The sequence below is a fragment of the Urocampus carinirostris genome, chromosome 4 (assembly GCF_059441175.1).
Source record: "Urocampus carinirostris isolate Australia breed hairy pipefish chromosome 4, RoL_Ucar_1.0, whole genome shotgun sequence".
In the NCBI taxonomy this organism is placed as follows: Eukaryota; Metazoa; Chordata; class Actinopteri; order Syngnathiformes; family Syngnathidae; genus Urocampus; species Urocampus carinirostris.
This window is the reverse complement of record NC_142352.1, coordinates 35122507-35139198: the sequence shown is the minus strand read 5'-3', so window position 1 is coordinate 35139198 and position 16692 is coordinate 35122507. Positions and strand designations below refer to the sequence as shown.

Below are 16692 nucleotides of genomic sequence, written 5' to 3'. Positions count from 1 at the left end.
CCATTTTAACTACTGTATATAATAATGATTTTAGTGTGTCGTAAGATTATACCTACATTGTAAAATTTGATCTAATTTGTCATTTCATTTTATTTGCACTCCTGATTTTATTTTCAAAATATTGTACCATATTTTTTGGACGATAAGGCGCACTTGATTATAAGACATACGATCAATAATACCCCGGTGAGAAAGATTTTGACTGCCTTAACTTTTGTTCTGAAACAGTTGTAATACAAATATATATATATATATATATATATATATATATACTCAAAACTTTGAATTGTAATTAATTAATAAAATAAAAACACAATTTAGGCTGTTTTCGTCATGATGATGAAGGTTACTACAGTCAGCAATTAGTAAGAAGTGTGCAACCTCTGCTGTGAATAACCTGAGCACATGTGAGGCCACAGGATAGCACTTGTCTCTCTCACTGCTCTGGTGTGATTTTGGTCCATTTTTCTTCCAGCCTTCTCCACAGTTTGCTGATTGTAGCGGGTTTTCTTGACCATAACTTTATCACAAAGGATTTTCCAAAAGTTCTCTATTGGGTTGAGACCAGGACTCTGGGCAGGCCATTCCATTAATTCAATGTTTTCACCTTCAAGGAAATACGTGTTGCTGCCTGACATGGCATGGTTCGTTGTCCTGCATGAAGACTGTAGGCTGATTGGATGATGAACGCAAGTACGAACCTTTTACTGTTGAAGAAGGTTCTGATACACATTTGCATTTACTCGACCATGTAGCTGCTGCAGAAAACATGCCTCAAACCATGACATTTCTTCCTCCGCCTTTTACTGACTATTTTGCACCCTTTGGGTTAAGTCTTTCTCCAATCTGTTGCCGAACCTAATGCTTCCCATCAGACCCAAATAAAATGCAGTTGCTCTTTTCACTGAAGATAACTCTGGACCAGTTCTCCTCCGTCCACACAACATGCTCATCAGCAAAGCTCAATCTAGCTTTTTGATTTATATTTTTTGCGAATGAGCGGTTTGGTCTCTGCAGTGTGGGCTTTTAGCCCAAATGTTCTGAGTCCCCCCACAGATCCAAGTTAAAAATGACAAATACATCTCTCTGAGTTAAAAACTTTATGCTAACTCATAATGCTAACAACTCAGCGCTACCGGTTCTCTACCAACATCTGCCAGATCAATCACAACTCTTACAATTGCTGCGGGAATTGTCTAGTTTATAAATAGTCAAGTCAAGTCATTTTTATTTGTATAGCCCTAAATCACGAAGAGTCTCAAAGGGCTTCACAGATTGTTACACTATATTACACAAACTATTTTCAACCGACAAGAGGAGTAGGTTATTCGTATGCAATGGAGTAGAAGTGAGTTTTAAGTTTAGATTTAAACATTTCCACTGAGGTTGCAGATCGAATACAATTATAAATAAGTACAGCACCAGTAAAAAGTCAAACACATCTCATATTAATATTTTAAACAATTTTCAAACATGTTACATAAATATGATCACACAAAATACAAAAGTGATAAGAGCAGTACATTCTCTCTAGTGCCTGACAATATTTTTTTTAACATGTACTGTATATATGACTGTTCATCCAGTAATTTTATAAGCTGTGTCACATCGTCATTATGGATATTTTCACATTGGTGTGATTCGTCCTCAAGAAACGGAGAATGCATTGTTATGGTAACGCAGTCAGTAAAGATGCTTGTATGGAAGGGATACTAATTGGCTGTTGCTATTATTTTGCCAACATTTATGTTCGCATAAAGCAGGGGTGGGCAAACTAGGGCCCACGGGTGATGGGCTTTTTCATCCAGCCCACCAAACGAAAATGATCAAACTATCTTAACTATAATATATAATAGTACATAGAGTACTACCAAAAAGTTTTTTTGTTGCCAACTTTTTTCCCGTTGTCCTTTTGTGTGTCTACAATGAAAATACCATCACAGAGACACTAACAGTTATTTTGTAGTATTTTTATAAACTAAATATCAAATTTAGTGCTTAAGAACAGGGATGTAAATATATTATTTTGATTCCATTCAGAAAAGAAAAAAACACTATAAAAATAATACAAAAATACCCCTACAGTGATACTACTATACAAAAAAACTACTATTCAAATATTAAAACAAAAATACTACAGTAATATGAATACAGGAATATCACAAAGCACTACTACAAAAATACTACATATATATACTACAAAAGTACTAAAATGGAAATTCTTCAAAAATACCATGACAGTAATATTATAATAGAAAAATACTACAGACAGAAATTCTACAAAAATAATAATGCCGAAATATCATGATGAAAATACTTGATAAATACTGCGAAAGAATTACTACAGATATACTATAAAAATATATGGAAATACTGCAAAAATACTATTGCAGACATAATACAAAAAAACTACAGAATTACTTTGAAAATACAACAGTAATACTATGATACAAATTACTATTGCATAAATGCTGTGACACAAATAGTACAAAAATACTATTACAGAAATATTACAAAAGAAATACTACATAAGAAATACTACAAAAATGCTTCAAAGATAAAATTTCACTCATGCTACATAAATACTACAAAATACTAGTGTAGAAATACTACAAAAATACTTTAAAAATAAAACTATCAAAATAATATTATACAAAAATAATACAGTACTGCAGAAATATTACGACAGAAATACTACAAAAATACTACTACAGAAATATTGCAACATATATGCCACGAAAATCATATGAAAGTTGGCTACACTTTTTACTCAATGCGGCAACGTTGACCGAAAAAGACCCTTAACTAAACTGATAATTAAATCAACAAATTGGCTCAACTCACTAAAAGGAGACTGCTCTTTCGACTCTTAAGCAGCACCTTAGATTGTTTTTGTTGCTTTCATCCGTTGGTAATTTGTAACTAGTTACTTTCAGTGTGCTGCTCTAATTTTTGGTGTCAATAAATGGGGAGTAACGCAATTACTTTTTAAATTAAGTCGGTGTAGCTCAGGGCTATACAAGTAAATGCGATTTGACTCGACTTCTGTAACGCGCTCCCAAGAGTCGCCTTATAAACGCGTTTTGTTCCAACAAAACATCACAACACGCTTCAGACGTGTGCTTGTAAAGAAGGGCGTGTCTGCGGTTTTGCAGAAGCTTCCAATTGGCCTTGCTCCCTGTAGTCGAGCTGATAAATAGCCAATAGCGTGGCCCTTATTGTATGTGTACAAGTGTTGCGCAGCCCACAGTCCTCTCTCGGTGGAAGACCGCGTCCGAGCGACGTCTCGCTGACCTTACACACTCAAACTCCAAATTGACCATGGATGTCTCAAGTAGTTGACGTTTCCTGCAACCTTCTCTTTTTAAGCTTTCTTCCGTCCGATCACTTAGCACCTGTCTATTGGCGTTTTTGACTTCTTGGCTTTTATTCGTTCTACCAAAGCACCAGCGGCAATCATGAAGTACATCATCGGCATTGGCGGGTGAGTCACACGAATGAATGAATGAATGGAGCGCGCGCGGTTGGCTGGCTAAATGCTAGCCGGGGGTGGGGAGCGTTAGCCCGGCTGCTAGGCCGAGACACGTGGGAGGAGGTGCGTCCTTGACATCCATGTTCTCCTCGTGTGTGTCCTGTAAGGAACCTCGGTTTGATCTTTGTGTTATCACGTTAGATGATATTCCCATTTTGGTGTTATTGTGATTTCCTAGGATTAAAATCGCGTTTCGGTCACCTGTTCTACGGGCGAGCTAATGCTAATGTAGTCTGCTGAGATGTATGTAAATATATATATTTTTTTTTAAATAATAGTCTTACCTTTTTATAGACGAGCCAATCCCAAATTCTTTAAGAACAGGAAATTAATTCTTCCAACAAATGTTCATAATTTTGCCCTATTCAAGTTGAGAGATTTGGGGAAATGCACTATAGAATCGTTACTTCGTTTACAGAAGAAAGCTATTTGGAATATGCCTACCTGCGTGTATGGAACATGGAAATTGTTAATAAACTCGATGTTAGAATTCGAAGATCTGACACTCGAATCGCCATTATAAGCATACAATGCAACTAAGCACTGACTCACCCAAAAATATTCAAGGTTTCTCGAAAGAGTACATTCATATCAAGGGGTATCCATAAATTCAAGAACTAATATCCTTCCAAAACATCAATATAAATCAAGAAACCATTGTCCCACCCCAAAAGGTATTCCTTTATGAAATCATTTAGTTGTTGACTTTCTTAAAAAATGTCCCTTTTATTTACATAAATAAGAAAATTATATACTAAAAGTATTTTACATTTGCTAAAGCTTAATAGCAAGGGTTATCTTTGGTGTTTCTGCTTTTCAAAATTTTATGTTGTTGGGTGAGGTTCTGTATATGATTATGAATATCTTCCCCGCAAGTTAAAATAAATAAAATGGGGTAGGCAATTAAAAGCTTCAGGTTACTCCCTTTGGATATGTTAAAGTATTATTGTGTTTCGCAGCTTTATTTCGTGCAAATTGTGTTTTCTTTTGTTAATCAATTGTTTTTGGTGGGGGCTGCCCCTAAATAAAAAGCCACAAATAATCTTTCATTCTGATTCGGTTAACAACCACTTTTTTTCTCTATTGCTTCCAGTGTAACAAATGGAGGTAAAACAACGCTCACCAACCGACTTATCAAGAACCTACCAAACTGCTGTGTGGTACACCAAGATGACTTCTTCAAGGTGAGTTTCAACGTTTTTTTAGGATTTGCCCCCCCCACCCCAACCCCGACTTCCAATCGTGAGCTATTTACATAGTAGGATGTTACACAACTCGAATGTTTAGATTATATTTTGTCCTAGAACAGGGGTCACCAACCTTTTTTAACCCACGAGCAACATTTATTTTTTTATTACTGATCTACACAAAGTGCTACCAGTTTGGAATGCATTTTTCTAAGATGGCGACTTTTGTTATTACATTGTCAAAATCTTATGTACCAAGTTGCAATTATTAGAAGTAGTGGTTGTGCTTATTTTAACCGTAAAATATTGATTTTAAAGACTATGCTCATGTCTATGATTTCTCATGGCAGTTAGAAATCAGATTTCCTTTAACTATCACTGGTGATCCTTTTTCAGAACCAGTCCGCAGGGTACTCTAGTGCTCTAAGGGGGCTTTATGGTGACCACAGACCCCTTGTAGGATACCCCTGTTCTAGAGCCTTCCATTTAGTGTGTAGCATTAGTATATGTACCTTGGTACATCTTTATCAATGTATGTTTCAGCCCCAAGATCAGATTGAAGTTGAAGATGGCTTTAAGCAGTATGATGGTAAGCCTGTGTTTTGTATGGAAGGATCTGTGTCATCTCTTCTGTCACTTGTTTGTGCACTGCACGTTTTTGTTTTTCATTCTCGCCCACATTTCCATCTCTAGTCATTACTGCTTTGGACATGGACGCCATGATGAGCACCATCTACGCATGGCTAGAGAACCCAGTCAAGTTTGAAAAGTCTCACGGAGTCAACACCCTGGATGAGGAGATTCTACCCAAATCCGTCCAGGATGAGGAGACTCACATCCTCATTGTGGAAGGCTTCCTGCTTTATACTTACCAGTAAGTTTGCAAACCTCCCCGCCATTCCTGTCCCGAAAGACTATTTTTATTTATTTTTTTAATTCACTCCTTTACAGACCTTTGATCGACGTTCTGAACCAGCGGTTCTTTATTTCCATCCCCTATGAAGAATGCAAAAAGAGGAGGTGGTAAGTTTCTAGACTGGTCTCCATTCAATGATGAATTTTCTTGTGATACTTCTTGAAGTTCTAATAGCACGTTTTTTTGTATTGTTATTAATAAACATGTAGTTGGTGCATATTTCCTTTTTTTTATGAAACTATATAACAAATACTCAACATTTTTCTGAAATTTTCATATTGATACATTTTATGCACAGTATTTATCTCTAATTATTCTTGAACAATTAAAAAAAACTTATATCGATCTAGGACCGGGGTTGGGCAAACTACGACCCTTGGCCCATGGGGCATTTTCGCCTAGCCTGTTAAATGCAAATGGTCAAAATATACTGACAATATAAACATCATAGCAAATCAAGTTTTTGTTTTTTGGGGTGTCAATTTTGTCTCTTTGTGTCTACAACAAAAAATGATACACAACTGAATCTAAACATGTAGTGCTCAAAAACCGGGACCAAAAAAATTGCAAAATATTATAAATATACTTTTACAGTAGTACATAAATATTACAACGGGAATCCTACATAAACACATCTGCACGAATATTAAAAATGTACTACAGTGATTCTACAAAAATATTAAAAGTACTACTACAGTAATACCATAAAACTAAGTGTAAAATTTAGTGGCTAAAATGGGGAACTAGTATTATTTTTGCTTAGATTGGTATGGAAACAATCAAAATTTATATACAGTCTATCTTCATAAGTTAAAAAAGGATGCGGTTTCAGGATAGGCCCCTTGGCCAATGTTTTAACCCTATGCAGCCCATGACCCTAATAGATGCCCACCCTTCTAGGAACCAAGTTTAGTAAGTATTTCTGCAATAGTAATTTGTATCAAGTCCTATTCAAGCTCTTGAATATGACATTTACATATTTAGCCATTTTATTGAACTATATATATATATATATATATATATATATATTCACACATTTTGCCAAGTTCAAAAGGTGTCTTAATGCCTGTGTTAAGAGCATAATAGGTTGATTTAGAGATTTATAGCAAATTTGGCCTGATTTCAGTTCCGATTTAGAATTCACATGCTGTTTTTACACATCACTAATGATTCATGTATTTGTTCATTCAGTTCAAGAAACTACACGGTGCCAGACCCCCCCGGCCTTTTTGATGGCCATGTCTGGCCCATGTACTTGAAACACAAGAACATCATGGAGAGGACAGGCGTTGATGTTGGTAAGTGGCTGCTTGCCATGTTATGGGGAGAAAAAAAATACTGATGTGACATTGAATCTAACATGAAGTTTTTGTTTTGTCTTTTGTCCTATAGTGCAGCTAGATGGAACCAAGTCAAAGGAACAACTGTTCAACTTTGTCTATGGGGACATCCTCAATAATATCCAACATTCTCTTTAACAAAGGTAAAAAAGAAGTCTATTACATATAGATTAAAAGAGTTTATTTTCTGTGCAAGTAAACATCTGCTTTCTTTTTTCCCCCCAGGTCATTTGATCAGCTAAAAGGAGTCCATATTCAGCCTGCTTGAAGCCCTGCTCGCCTTAAGTTTCTTCCTGGCAGCTTATTCAGCTGACTGCTTTATTTTTTTTAACTTCCAAAAAAAATGTAACTGGCGGCATCAAATGCTGGCATGACTTTATATCAAGCGTATTTATTGCTTTTTACAGCCTACACTCCACAGAGTGGATGGATATAGTTGGAGGATAGATGCATACATCAATAAATGATCCTCAAACCAACTTTGTGGTTGTGATTGATTTGTGTGGTATGTGAAATAAAACTGCATGTATACATCACTGGGTATTTTCAAAATTGTACCCATTCTGTTCATCTTGTGTAATGTGATGCCCACTATCAGTGGCCAACCTGCACTTTCTGCAAGTGATAAGTCGAGTCACGAGTTTTTGAGTTCTTTCGTCACATCTAATGAGATGTGCAGGCCTTATCCACTGTATCTTAGAGAGCGTCTTATCTTCCCCAGACTTGATACATATTACGCCTCTATGACGCCAAATGTTCTCGATATAGTTGACTGATGCAGAGTGGATAAAATAAGGGGCTACTTGCTACCCTGAAGTGACTCCACACCTGACCGATGTCAAGTCTACAACCAAAAAAATAAACAGGACTGCTTGTGTATCTGAAATATTTTAGATTCAATGTTTTCAGGGTCTCGTTTTTAATATTATATGCCACTTATTGGGGTACTCAACATTTTGTAATTGGGGCAGCGGAGAAAAAACATGAAAACAAAAACATTTCCTGGTATACACCATTGATTCCTTTCATGCGGCAAGTGTTAAGGCCCCTTATCAGTAATAACAGATGATGGACTTAACATGAGCAAAACACTGGTGAGCCAAGTCACCCCTATAAGGTGCCTCGGGGGGAAGGGGCTTTACTTCCCTCTTTTCATCACATACACTGCTGTTAAAGTTTGGGGTCTCTTAGAAATGTACTTGTTTTTGATGGAAGATTACCGGGTTGGATTTCAATGAAGATAACATTGAACTAATCAGAAATACACCATACAAATATTCAATATCTACATAGGTGTAAAGGGGGTCCATTTCGAGCTACTAGCACTCCACAGTGTTAAAATTTTGTCTTCTAATTGCATTACAAGGCTAATGGATTATTAGCAATGAGGTTAAAACAACTGGTTACAGTTTAACTGGTTAGACAAGCTATACTACTGAGCTTCATTTGAGCTCGTCGAGTTTCTGGAGCATCACTTTCAGAATGGCCAGGAAAAAAATATTCAAATGAAACCCGACAGTATTCTAGTTCTAAGAAGTGAAAGCTATTCCATGCGAGAAATTGCAGAAAAACTGAAAATCTACAACGACGTGTACTCTTTTAAGAGAACAGCACAAAGAGTCCCTATCAAGAGTAGAAAATTGGGTGGCTTTGCTGCACAGCCTAGCACGAGAACAAGTGAATTAGAGTATAGCAGAGATTCTTAACCTTGGTTTGTTCACATCCTAGAGGTTCATCGAGTCAGGTTCAGGGGTTCAGTTCAGTCTCTGCCGCCAAGCCACATATAAGCACACCTTATAAACAACGCCTGCATTTACCAACTGGCAGAGATGGGAAGCTGCGTCGTGGCCGTCATAGACTTTCTGGACTAATTTACAGGCTGGGGGCGTCGTTGCTGTCATGCACTTTCCGGACAAATTTTCAATATGTTACCTAGTGTTTACTATGTTTGTGTACTGTAATGCTAAATGTAATTCACCCTGGTCATCCTGAAAGGGGGATTACCACTTGTGAGGTCCCTTCTCAAGGTTTCTCTTTTTCCTCACGCTGAGGTTTTGAGTTGTTCCTTGCCCGCATGTTGGTTTAAGATCAGGTAATTGTGTCATTGTAATCCTGTGCAGTCCTTTGAGACATTTTGGTGATTAAGGGCTATATAAATAAATGTGACTTGACTTGACTTGACAATTGCTGTCAAATTGATCAAGTTTTGGACAACAGATCAATACACACATTCCTTTCTTTCTGGTTCTCATCCATTTACTGCTTTGATCTCAAATCCTGTCAAATATCATTACTGTTTCCTTCAAAGTGGTTGGACAAATTTGTTTGATATAAGTCAGCAAACTTTCCCCTCCTTGACAGTTGTGTAAGTAAGATTGAAGATGTGTCTGGAATTGGTGAGATTTCTATACCCATGGAACTGAAACAAGCAATTGCCATGCAGTTAGATAAGCTTGCAAAGTCTTTTGACATACTTTCTTGCACGAGACTCGTAACCAGCATGGGTGAGACGGCAGAAGTCACTGGTGAATATCTTGGCGAAATCATTGATATTCAGCAGAACCGAATTCGAAAACCAACTCTTCAGAACAGCAATGATCTCAATGTCCTGGTGTCAAAAGGAAGAGTATCCAGTTACTGACAAGAAAGCCCATGAGTTATTTTTTTTTTCATACCATTTGTTAAAACATATCTTAGTAAGCAATCATTTTCGGGGATGCTGGACATAAAAACAATGAATAGTAACAGATTTTGCTGTGAAAATAACATGGTGCCACGCATAACTGAACTGTTCTCTCAAAGGCAACAGCAGAAGTCACACTGATTTGCATTTCTGTATGAACTATGGTGGTTTTCTTCGGCACGGTTCATTTTTTGGACTAATAGAATAACTATATGCCTTGAATTTTTTGAAAATATTTATTTTACTTCACGCGAGAGTAGGTTTCAGTAAATGCACATAAGAAACTAATGAGGTTTGAAAGCTCCAACAAGGTTAAAAACTACTGGTCTATAGTTTGAGAAATTGGTCCTCAATTAGCAGCTTCGTTAAATAGTAGAACCCGTAAAACACCATCATCTACAGTGAAGAAGCAGCTCAGAGATGCTGTCCTTCAAGGCAGAATGGCGAAAAAAGCCCCATCTGAAACTAGACAACAAAAGGAAGAGATTCATATGGGCAAAAGAACACAGGTTTTGGACAACTAATTCGATAAATAAACGTGTGACCTTTTCATGATAACACAAAATTGTCTCGGTGACCACACGGTCGAGTCTGTCACAAAACAGACACTCTCACTCGCTAGCCTAAAAAAATCTAACACTTAAATATGATCACAAATACAAGCTACTATTCTAACTATAAAAAAAAGCATTTTTTACTCACACAGGACTTTGTTTACGACGGGAAATTTAGGTCAATGGTGAGAGTAAATGTATAGTATGAAAAGCCTTAACGTCTCATCCCTTATTTTATGCAGTAAATGAATCCAACTATTTCAGGAAAGAATGGCAAACAATGGACCTTGTTGACATTAACTCACACATCTGTCAGCATCACTTAAGCTTCCAGGCTGTAAACTATTTTCACAATATGACAAGCTGGGAGAAAAAATAAATAAGCTTGGAGTTTATTGGGTTTGTAGTTTTTCTATGGAAGTTGGCTGGCACTGGAGTTTGGAGTGTGGAAGCAATGAAGAGAGATCACATTACAACCTCATTCACGGCGGGAATGTCCTGCAACCTACTTTGGTTCCCTCCAGAACAAACATTCAAATGCTTGCTCTCGTCTATTTATTGTGCTCTATAAGTTTATTGCTTGCATGCTCCTCACTTTCATGCGTACCGCACATATTATGACCAGTGTCTGAAGTAACGTCTGCCCGGACAGCCGGGGCGAGCATCTTTTACGTCGGGCGTACAACTCACACAAAGTCTCTGCCTTGGTGGCCGATAACTTTTTCAAGAAGAAAAAAAAATCTTTCGTTTTTATTTTAAGTTTTCAATTTTTATTTTTTTTCTAATCAAATGTTTGCTTTATTCCGATTTTGAAATCTTCATTCGGTTCGGAAATTTTGTAATTTCAGTTCGTTTGGCAATTTGCATACTTGGCAGCCAATCCGAAGCCTGCATCGAATAACTTCGTGCTTCCGGACTTTCCCGAGAGTTATAAGGTCGTGCATTTGCATATCATTTTCCAAAGTAGGCGCACAGAGAACACAAGAAAAATGGAGAAGTAGTTAGGAAAGAAGCCAAAAACCCCAGCCCCAGATGAAATATTCAAAAGAAGCTAACAAAATTGGTGACGCTACAAAACGTAAATGTACAGTACATAAAAAGCATCGTGGAAGTGTAGTTCACGTGGCTTGTAGCGGATGACGCAACGCAAACATCGCATGAATGAAGATAGGTAAATACAGGTACATATTGATGGCAAATGGAAAACAGCGATGTCATATCCATGCAATGAATGTTAAAAGTAGATTTATAATAAACTTAATTCTAAAGTGTTGTTCTGTAATATATTATGATTATCAATCCTTAATACTTTGCAACAATTATTTTTTCTTTTTTTGTGATTAGTCATCTTATTGCGTTTCAAATTGTGAAAAATGGGGCAGGCAACTTTTTGGCCCTGGTGTCCGGTAACTTTTTGTTATGAGTTTCAGACGCTGGTATGACAATAAAGAAGATTTCAATATGCATACATATATACACGGGCAGCATGCCGGCGCAGTGGTAAGGTCTTGGGAACCTCCTGTGTGGGTTCAAATCCAGCTACCGGACTTACTGTGCGGAGTTTGTATGTTCTCCCCGTGCTTGCGTATGTTTCTTCCGGGCACTCCGGTTCCCTCCCACGTTCTAAAGACATGCATTTCAGGTGGATTGGCCGGTCCAAATTGTCCCTAGGTGTGAATGAGCGAGCGAGTTGTCTGTCCCTGTGTGCCCTGCGATTGGCTGGCAACCAGTTCAGGGTGTCCCCTGCCCACTGCCCGATGATTGCTGGGATGGGCTCCAGCACCCCCGCGACCCTACTGAGGATAAGCAGTGCAGCTAATGAGATGAGATGATATGAGACACATATATACACTGAAATTTTATATTGCGGGCTTATGATACTGTAGCAGAGCCATCAACGCTGTAGACACTTCACACCCCGGCCACCAAGTCTTTGACCTGTATCCTTCTTGTAGGCGCTATACATCCCTCTAAAGAAGTATAAAGAGCTCAGAGACAGCTTCTTCACAAGGGCCATCACCACCTAAATATGCGCACGAGTCTGTGAAAACATGTTTTTTTGTTGCTGCTAAATGTTATTGCACTTTTCTTGATTGCACTGTTCTTACGATTCACCACTCTTTTCATTGACAAACATTGCACTATTGTTATTACCGTCTCTCGACACTCTTGGGTCACAGATCCCTTAACCACCTGGGTCGTAGGGGCAACACTTCCTGCGGTGTGTCTTGGGCAAAGACAGCCTGCCGGCACCTCTCCTTCTCAAGGCAATTTTTTGGGGGTTTAGGGGTTTGGTCCCCCACATGAAACAGATAGTAGTATCCACGGTTACCAGTAACAGGAGAAGCCACCTTATCACACTCAGATACAGCACTTTCATCATCTTGTCGTCGTTTTTCAGTGTAAAGCGTAATCCTGCTCTTCAGAAATGCGCCGGACCTCTGCACTGATGGGCAGGCGCATGTGACAATACTGATACCTGAACCTACAACTATTTGTACTGAAATTGTAAGTATCACTATGCAGCACAGCGGTTAGCGCGTGTGCGCCACAGTTCTGAAGTCATAAGATCGAACCTCCTGTGTGGAGTTTTCATGTTGTCCCTGTGCTTGCAAGGGTTTCCTCCGGGCACTCCGGTTTTCCGCCCACATTCCAATGACATGCATGTCAGGTGAATTGCCCGGTCCAAACTGTCCTTAGGTGTGAATGAGTGAGTGGATGGTTGTCTGTCTCCGTGTGCCCTGCGACTGGCTGGCAACCAGTTCAGGGTGTCCCCTGCCCACTGCCCGAAGATAGCAGTGCAGATAATGGATGGATGGATGTTCAAAGAATGCCAGGCTGAATAGTCGCCCCCTCACACATTTTCAGCTTACTAAATCTGTCCGGCTTTCTGAAAAGTTGGGACACCCTTGGCTTATGACATTTTTTGTTTTCTTATTTTGTAGTAATATGTGATGTTCTATCTATATATAATTACTATAAACAAATAGAGGCAGATTATGTCAAAAAACAAACAAAAAACATTAGTTAACAGTCCCATGACCCAAAATAAAATGAACTAATTCTTGCTCTCTTAAAATGACACAATAGTATTCCAAGCCAAGACTACCTTTCTGTGATGTTTGTTGTAAAATGTACTATGTGATCTTGTGTATGTTTTATTCGTTTAATATAGAGTCTAGTAAAGGGAAAATATATACTGTATACACTGGTGGCGAGCTGCTCTTGTCACACCTCAGCCTTCAAGGGTGGCCTGAAGTGATGGGCCATTTGTGAACAAACAGAATCTATGAGCCAGCTCTTGGAAGTGAACGACAGGAGCCGACTCCCCATTGATTGGTCAATATTTATGTTTTTTTTCCAAGGATACAATGTTGTTATCGTTAAATGTTTTTAGTATATAAAAGGTATACAGTAATCCCTCGGTTATCACGGTTAATGGGGACCAAAACCACAAGCAAAAAGTGAAAATCCGCAAAGTAGCGACGCCACGCCCTTTAAAAAATGCTTAAAAAAGAAATGTTTTTTTTTTTGTTTAGATTATTTTCAATCTTTTAAAAAACATTTTTTTTTTAATTATTTTATTTTATTATTATTATTTTTTAGAACTGCAAAGCTCTGAGCCCGCGAACGTGGAACCACAAAGTAGCGACGCCCCTTCAAAAATGCTTAAAAAATATAAATAAAAGTTTTATTTTTTAATTTTTAAAATTATTTTATTTTATTATTATTATTTTTTAGTCCCGTGAAGCTCTGAACCCGCGAACGTGGAACCGCGAAGTAGCGATCTGTATCTTTTTTTTAGACATCTGTAACATCTGTAAATAGTTTAATTTATATTTCCGGTGTTTTTCAGGGATAATGTGTTTCATGTAAACAAAGTAAAGTTTGCTTTTATTTCAAATTACTGTCCGTCTGTGTCGGAACCAGAACAGACAGTGTAACATTTCACACCAAGCTTCATTGAGGAATCGGGAGAGTCTGGCGCAGGGAAACAAATGACAGCGATCCAGTGCTCGCTGGGCAGGAGAAGCAGGAAGCCCTAGAGATCAGGGCGTGGTCGGAGGACAGAAACAAGTCGGGCAGCTTGGACGGGAGATCGGAGCATGGTCGGAGGATGGAAACAAGTCGGGCAGTTGGGACGGGGGATCGGAGCGTGGTCGGGGGACGGAATCAAGTTAGGTAACCAGAGACGATTGGGAAGCCAGGGACAGATGAGCAGGAAACAGGACGGAACGGAACGGAACGGAACAGAACAGAACAGAACAGAACAGAACAGGACAGAACAGAACAGAGCAGAGCAGAGCAGAACAGAACAGAACAGAACAGAACAGAACAGAGCAGAGCAGAGCAGAACAGAACAGAACAGAACAGACGGGAGCCAGAGTAAAAACGTGCTTGCCATGCATGTGCGGAGGTTCGCTGACCAGGAGTGAATGAGAATGATGTGTTTAAATAGGAGGGGAACCAATCAGGAAACAAGTAGCAGCTGGGGCTAAACGAATGGGCAGAGGTTAGGGCAATGGGCAAATCATGACAATATATATATATTATTATTATTATTATGTGTCCCTCTCTCTATATGTATATGTATATGTATATGTATGTATATATATATATATATATATATATATATATATATATATATATATATATATATATATATATATATATATATATATATATAAAGGGCAATGGGCAAATCATGATGACAGTATACAGTATATTATATATTATTATTATCATTATTATTAGATAGATAGATACTTTATTCATCCCCATAGGGAAATTCACACTTCCAGCAGTCTACCCCGTTGTTTATTAACAGATTAACATGATGCCCTAGGGGTGCTTGTTGCGGAGTGGATGACGTCACACGCTAGTCCAAAAGTTCGACATCCCTGCGGCAGATGGAAATCTTTTGTTGTGTCCAGGGATACACCACCTCGTGTTAGCGAGTCCGCCTCCTCTCCGATTCCCCCAGGCTTTCGTGTCTCTGTATAGCGGCACTGAAGCCGGATTGCTCCGGGTAGCTTCGGGTGGCTACACGTTAGCGTCCGGAATGCAACTGCGCTCCCTGTGCGCTTCGATGTTTTCCACCAGCACTATTGTTGTGTCTATATATATAAAATATATATATATATATATATATATATATATATATATATATATATATATATATATATATATATATATACACACAAAACTACAACTATACTAAAGATATATTACAAACATTATGTGGAAAAGGAACAAAAATATTCCCAAAAAACTACAAAAATACTACTGCAGAAATATCACGACAAAAATACTACACACACACACACACACATATTTATATAGAACACACACACATATACATATATATGTATATATATATATATATATATATATATATATATATATATATATATATATATATATATATATATATATATATATATATATATCATCTCATCAGCCGTACCGCTTATCCTCATTAGGATCGCGGGGGGGCTGGAGCCCATCTCAGCCATCTCCGGGCAGTGGGCAGGGGACACCCTGAACTGGTTGCCAGCCAATCGCAGGGCACACGGGGACAGACAACTCATTCGCTCATTCACACCTAGGGACAATTTGGACCTGCCAATTAACCTGAAATGCATGATTTTGGAATTTGGGAGGAAACCGGAGTGCCCGGAGTAAACCCACACAAGCACGGGGAGAACATGCAAACTCCACACAGAAGGTTCTATTTCATGACCTCAGAACTGTGCCGCTCACGCGCTAACCACAGCTCCGCCGTGCTGCCTTACTTAAAAACAAATCTAAAAAATTAAAAGTGTAGATATAAATGAATGATGAATAAAGTATCTATCTATCTATCTATCTATCTATCTATCTATCTATATCTGCATGTACATTTATTCATAAACGAAACAATTGGATTGATCTCCAAGATCGGCCCTTCGGGACACATTTTTAACCCATTGTTGCCCGCGACTCCAAATAGTTGCCCACCCCTGATTAAAAAGTTATTTTTTATCATTACATAAATGTTAAAAGGACTTCCTACTGTAAAAGTTTAGGTAAGACTGCTTCACACCAACCACATTCTTCTTTTATTTATTATTGAAAACAGAGCTCAGCACCAGTGACAAATATTTTGCAGCATTTCACACAGGCCAGCTAGCTTATTTTAACATGCGTGTTAGCGCACGCAGCCTGCCAGCTGCTCAGAGTAAACTTGAGCGTGTGAGAGACGTTGTTACATAACTCCACTGCTGCTTTTGGCAAACCTCAAGGAGAAAACGTTTAGACTGTCCCAGATTCGCACTGCAGCTCAATCCTAAAATGATCGACTTCCTCGTGTGTTTGTGTGTGAGTTTACACAAGTCGTTGCGATCGACCGCAAAAGTTCCAAAAAGAGAAGTCATTCGAGGCAGTCGTTTATTTTTATCTTAGCGCTAGCTCATAGACGACTGGCTAATATGAACTATC

General features: G+C 38.3%; 1 protein-coding gene across 1 annotated transcript; it reads left to right on the top strand.

The window, feature by feature from the left end:
* The first annotated feature begins 3206 nt into the window (after positions 1–3206).
* On the top strand, positions 3207–7454 carry mibp2 (muscle-specific beta 1 integrin binding protein 2). The gene is made up of 8 exons (XM_088334351.1): positions 3207–3484; positions 4626–4716; positions 5263–5308; positions 5413–5593; positions 5671–5742; positions 6827–6933; positions 7028–7118; positions 7201–7454. The coding sequence occupies exons 1-7, from the start codon at positions 3459–3461 to the stop codon at positions 7111–7113; spliced, it is 609 nt and encodes a 202-aa protein (XP_088190477.1). The 5' UTR covers positions 3207–3458; the 3' UTR covers positions 7114–7118; positions 7201–7454.
* Positions 7455–16692: the final 9238 nt, after the last annotated feature.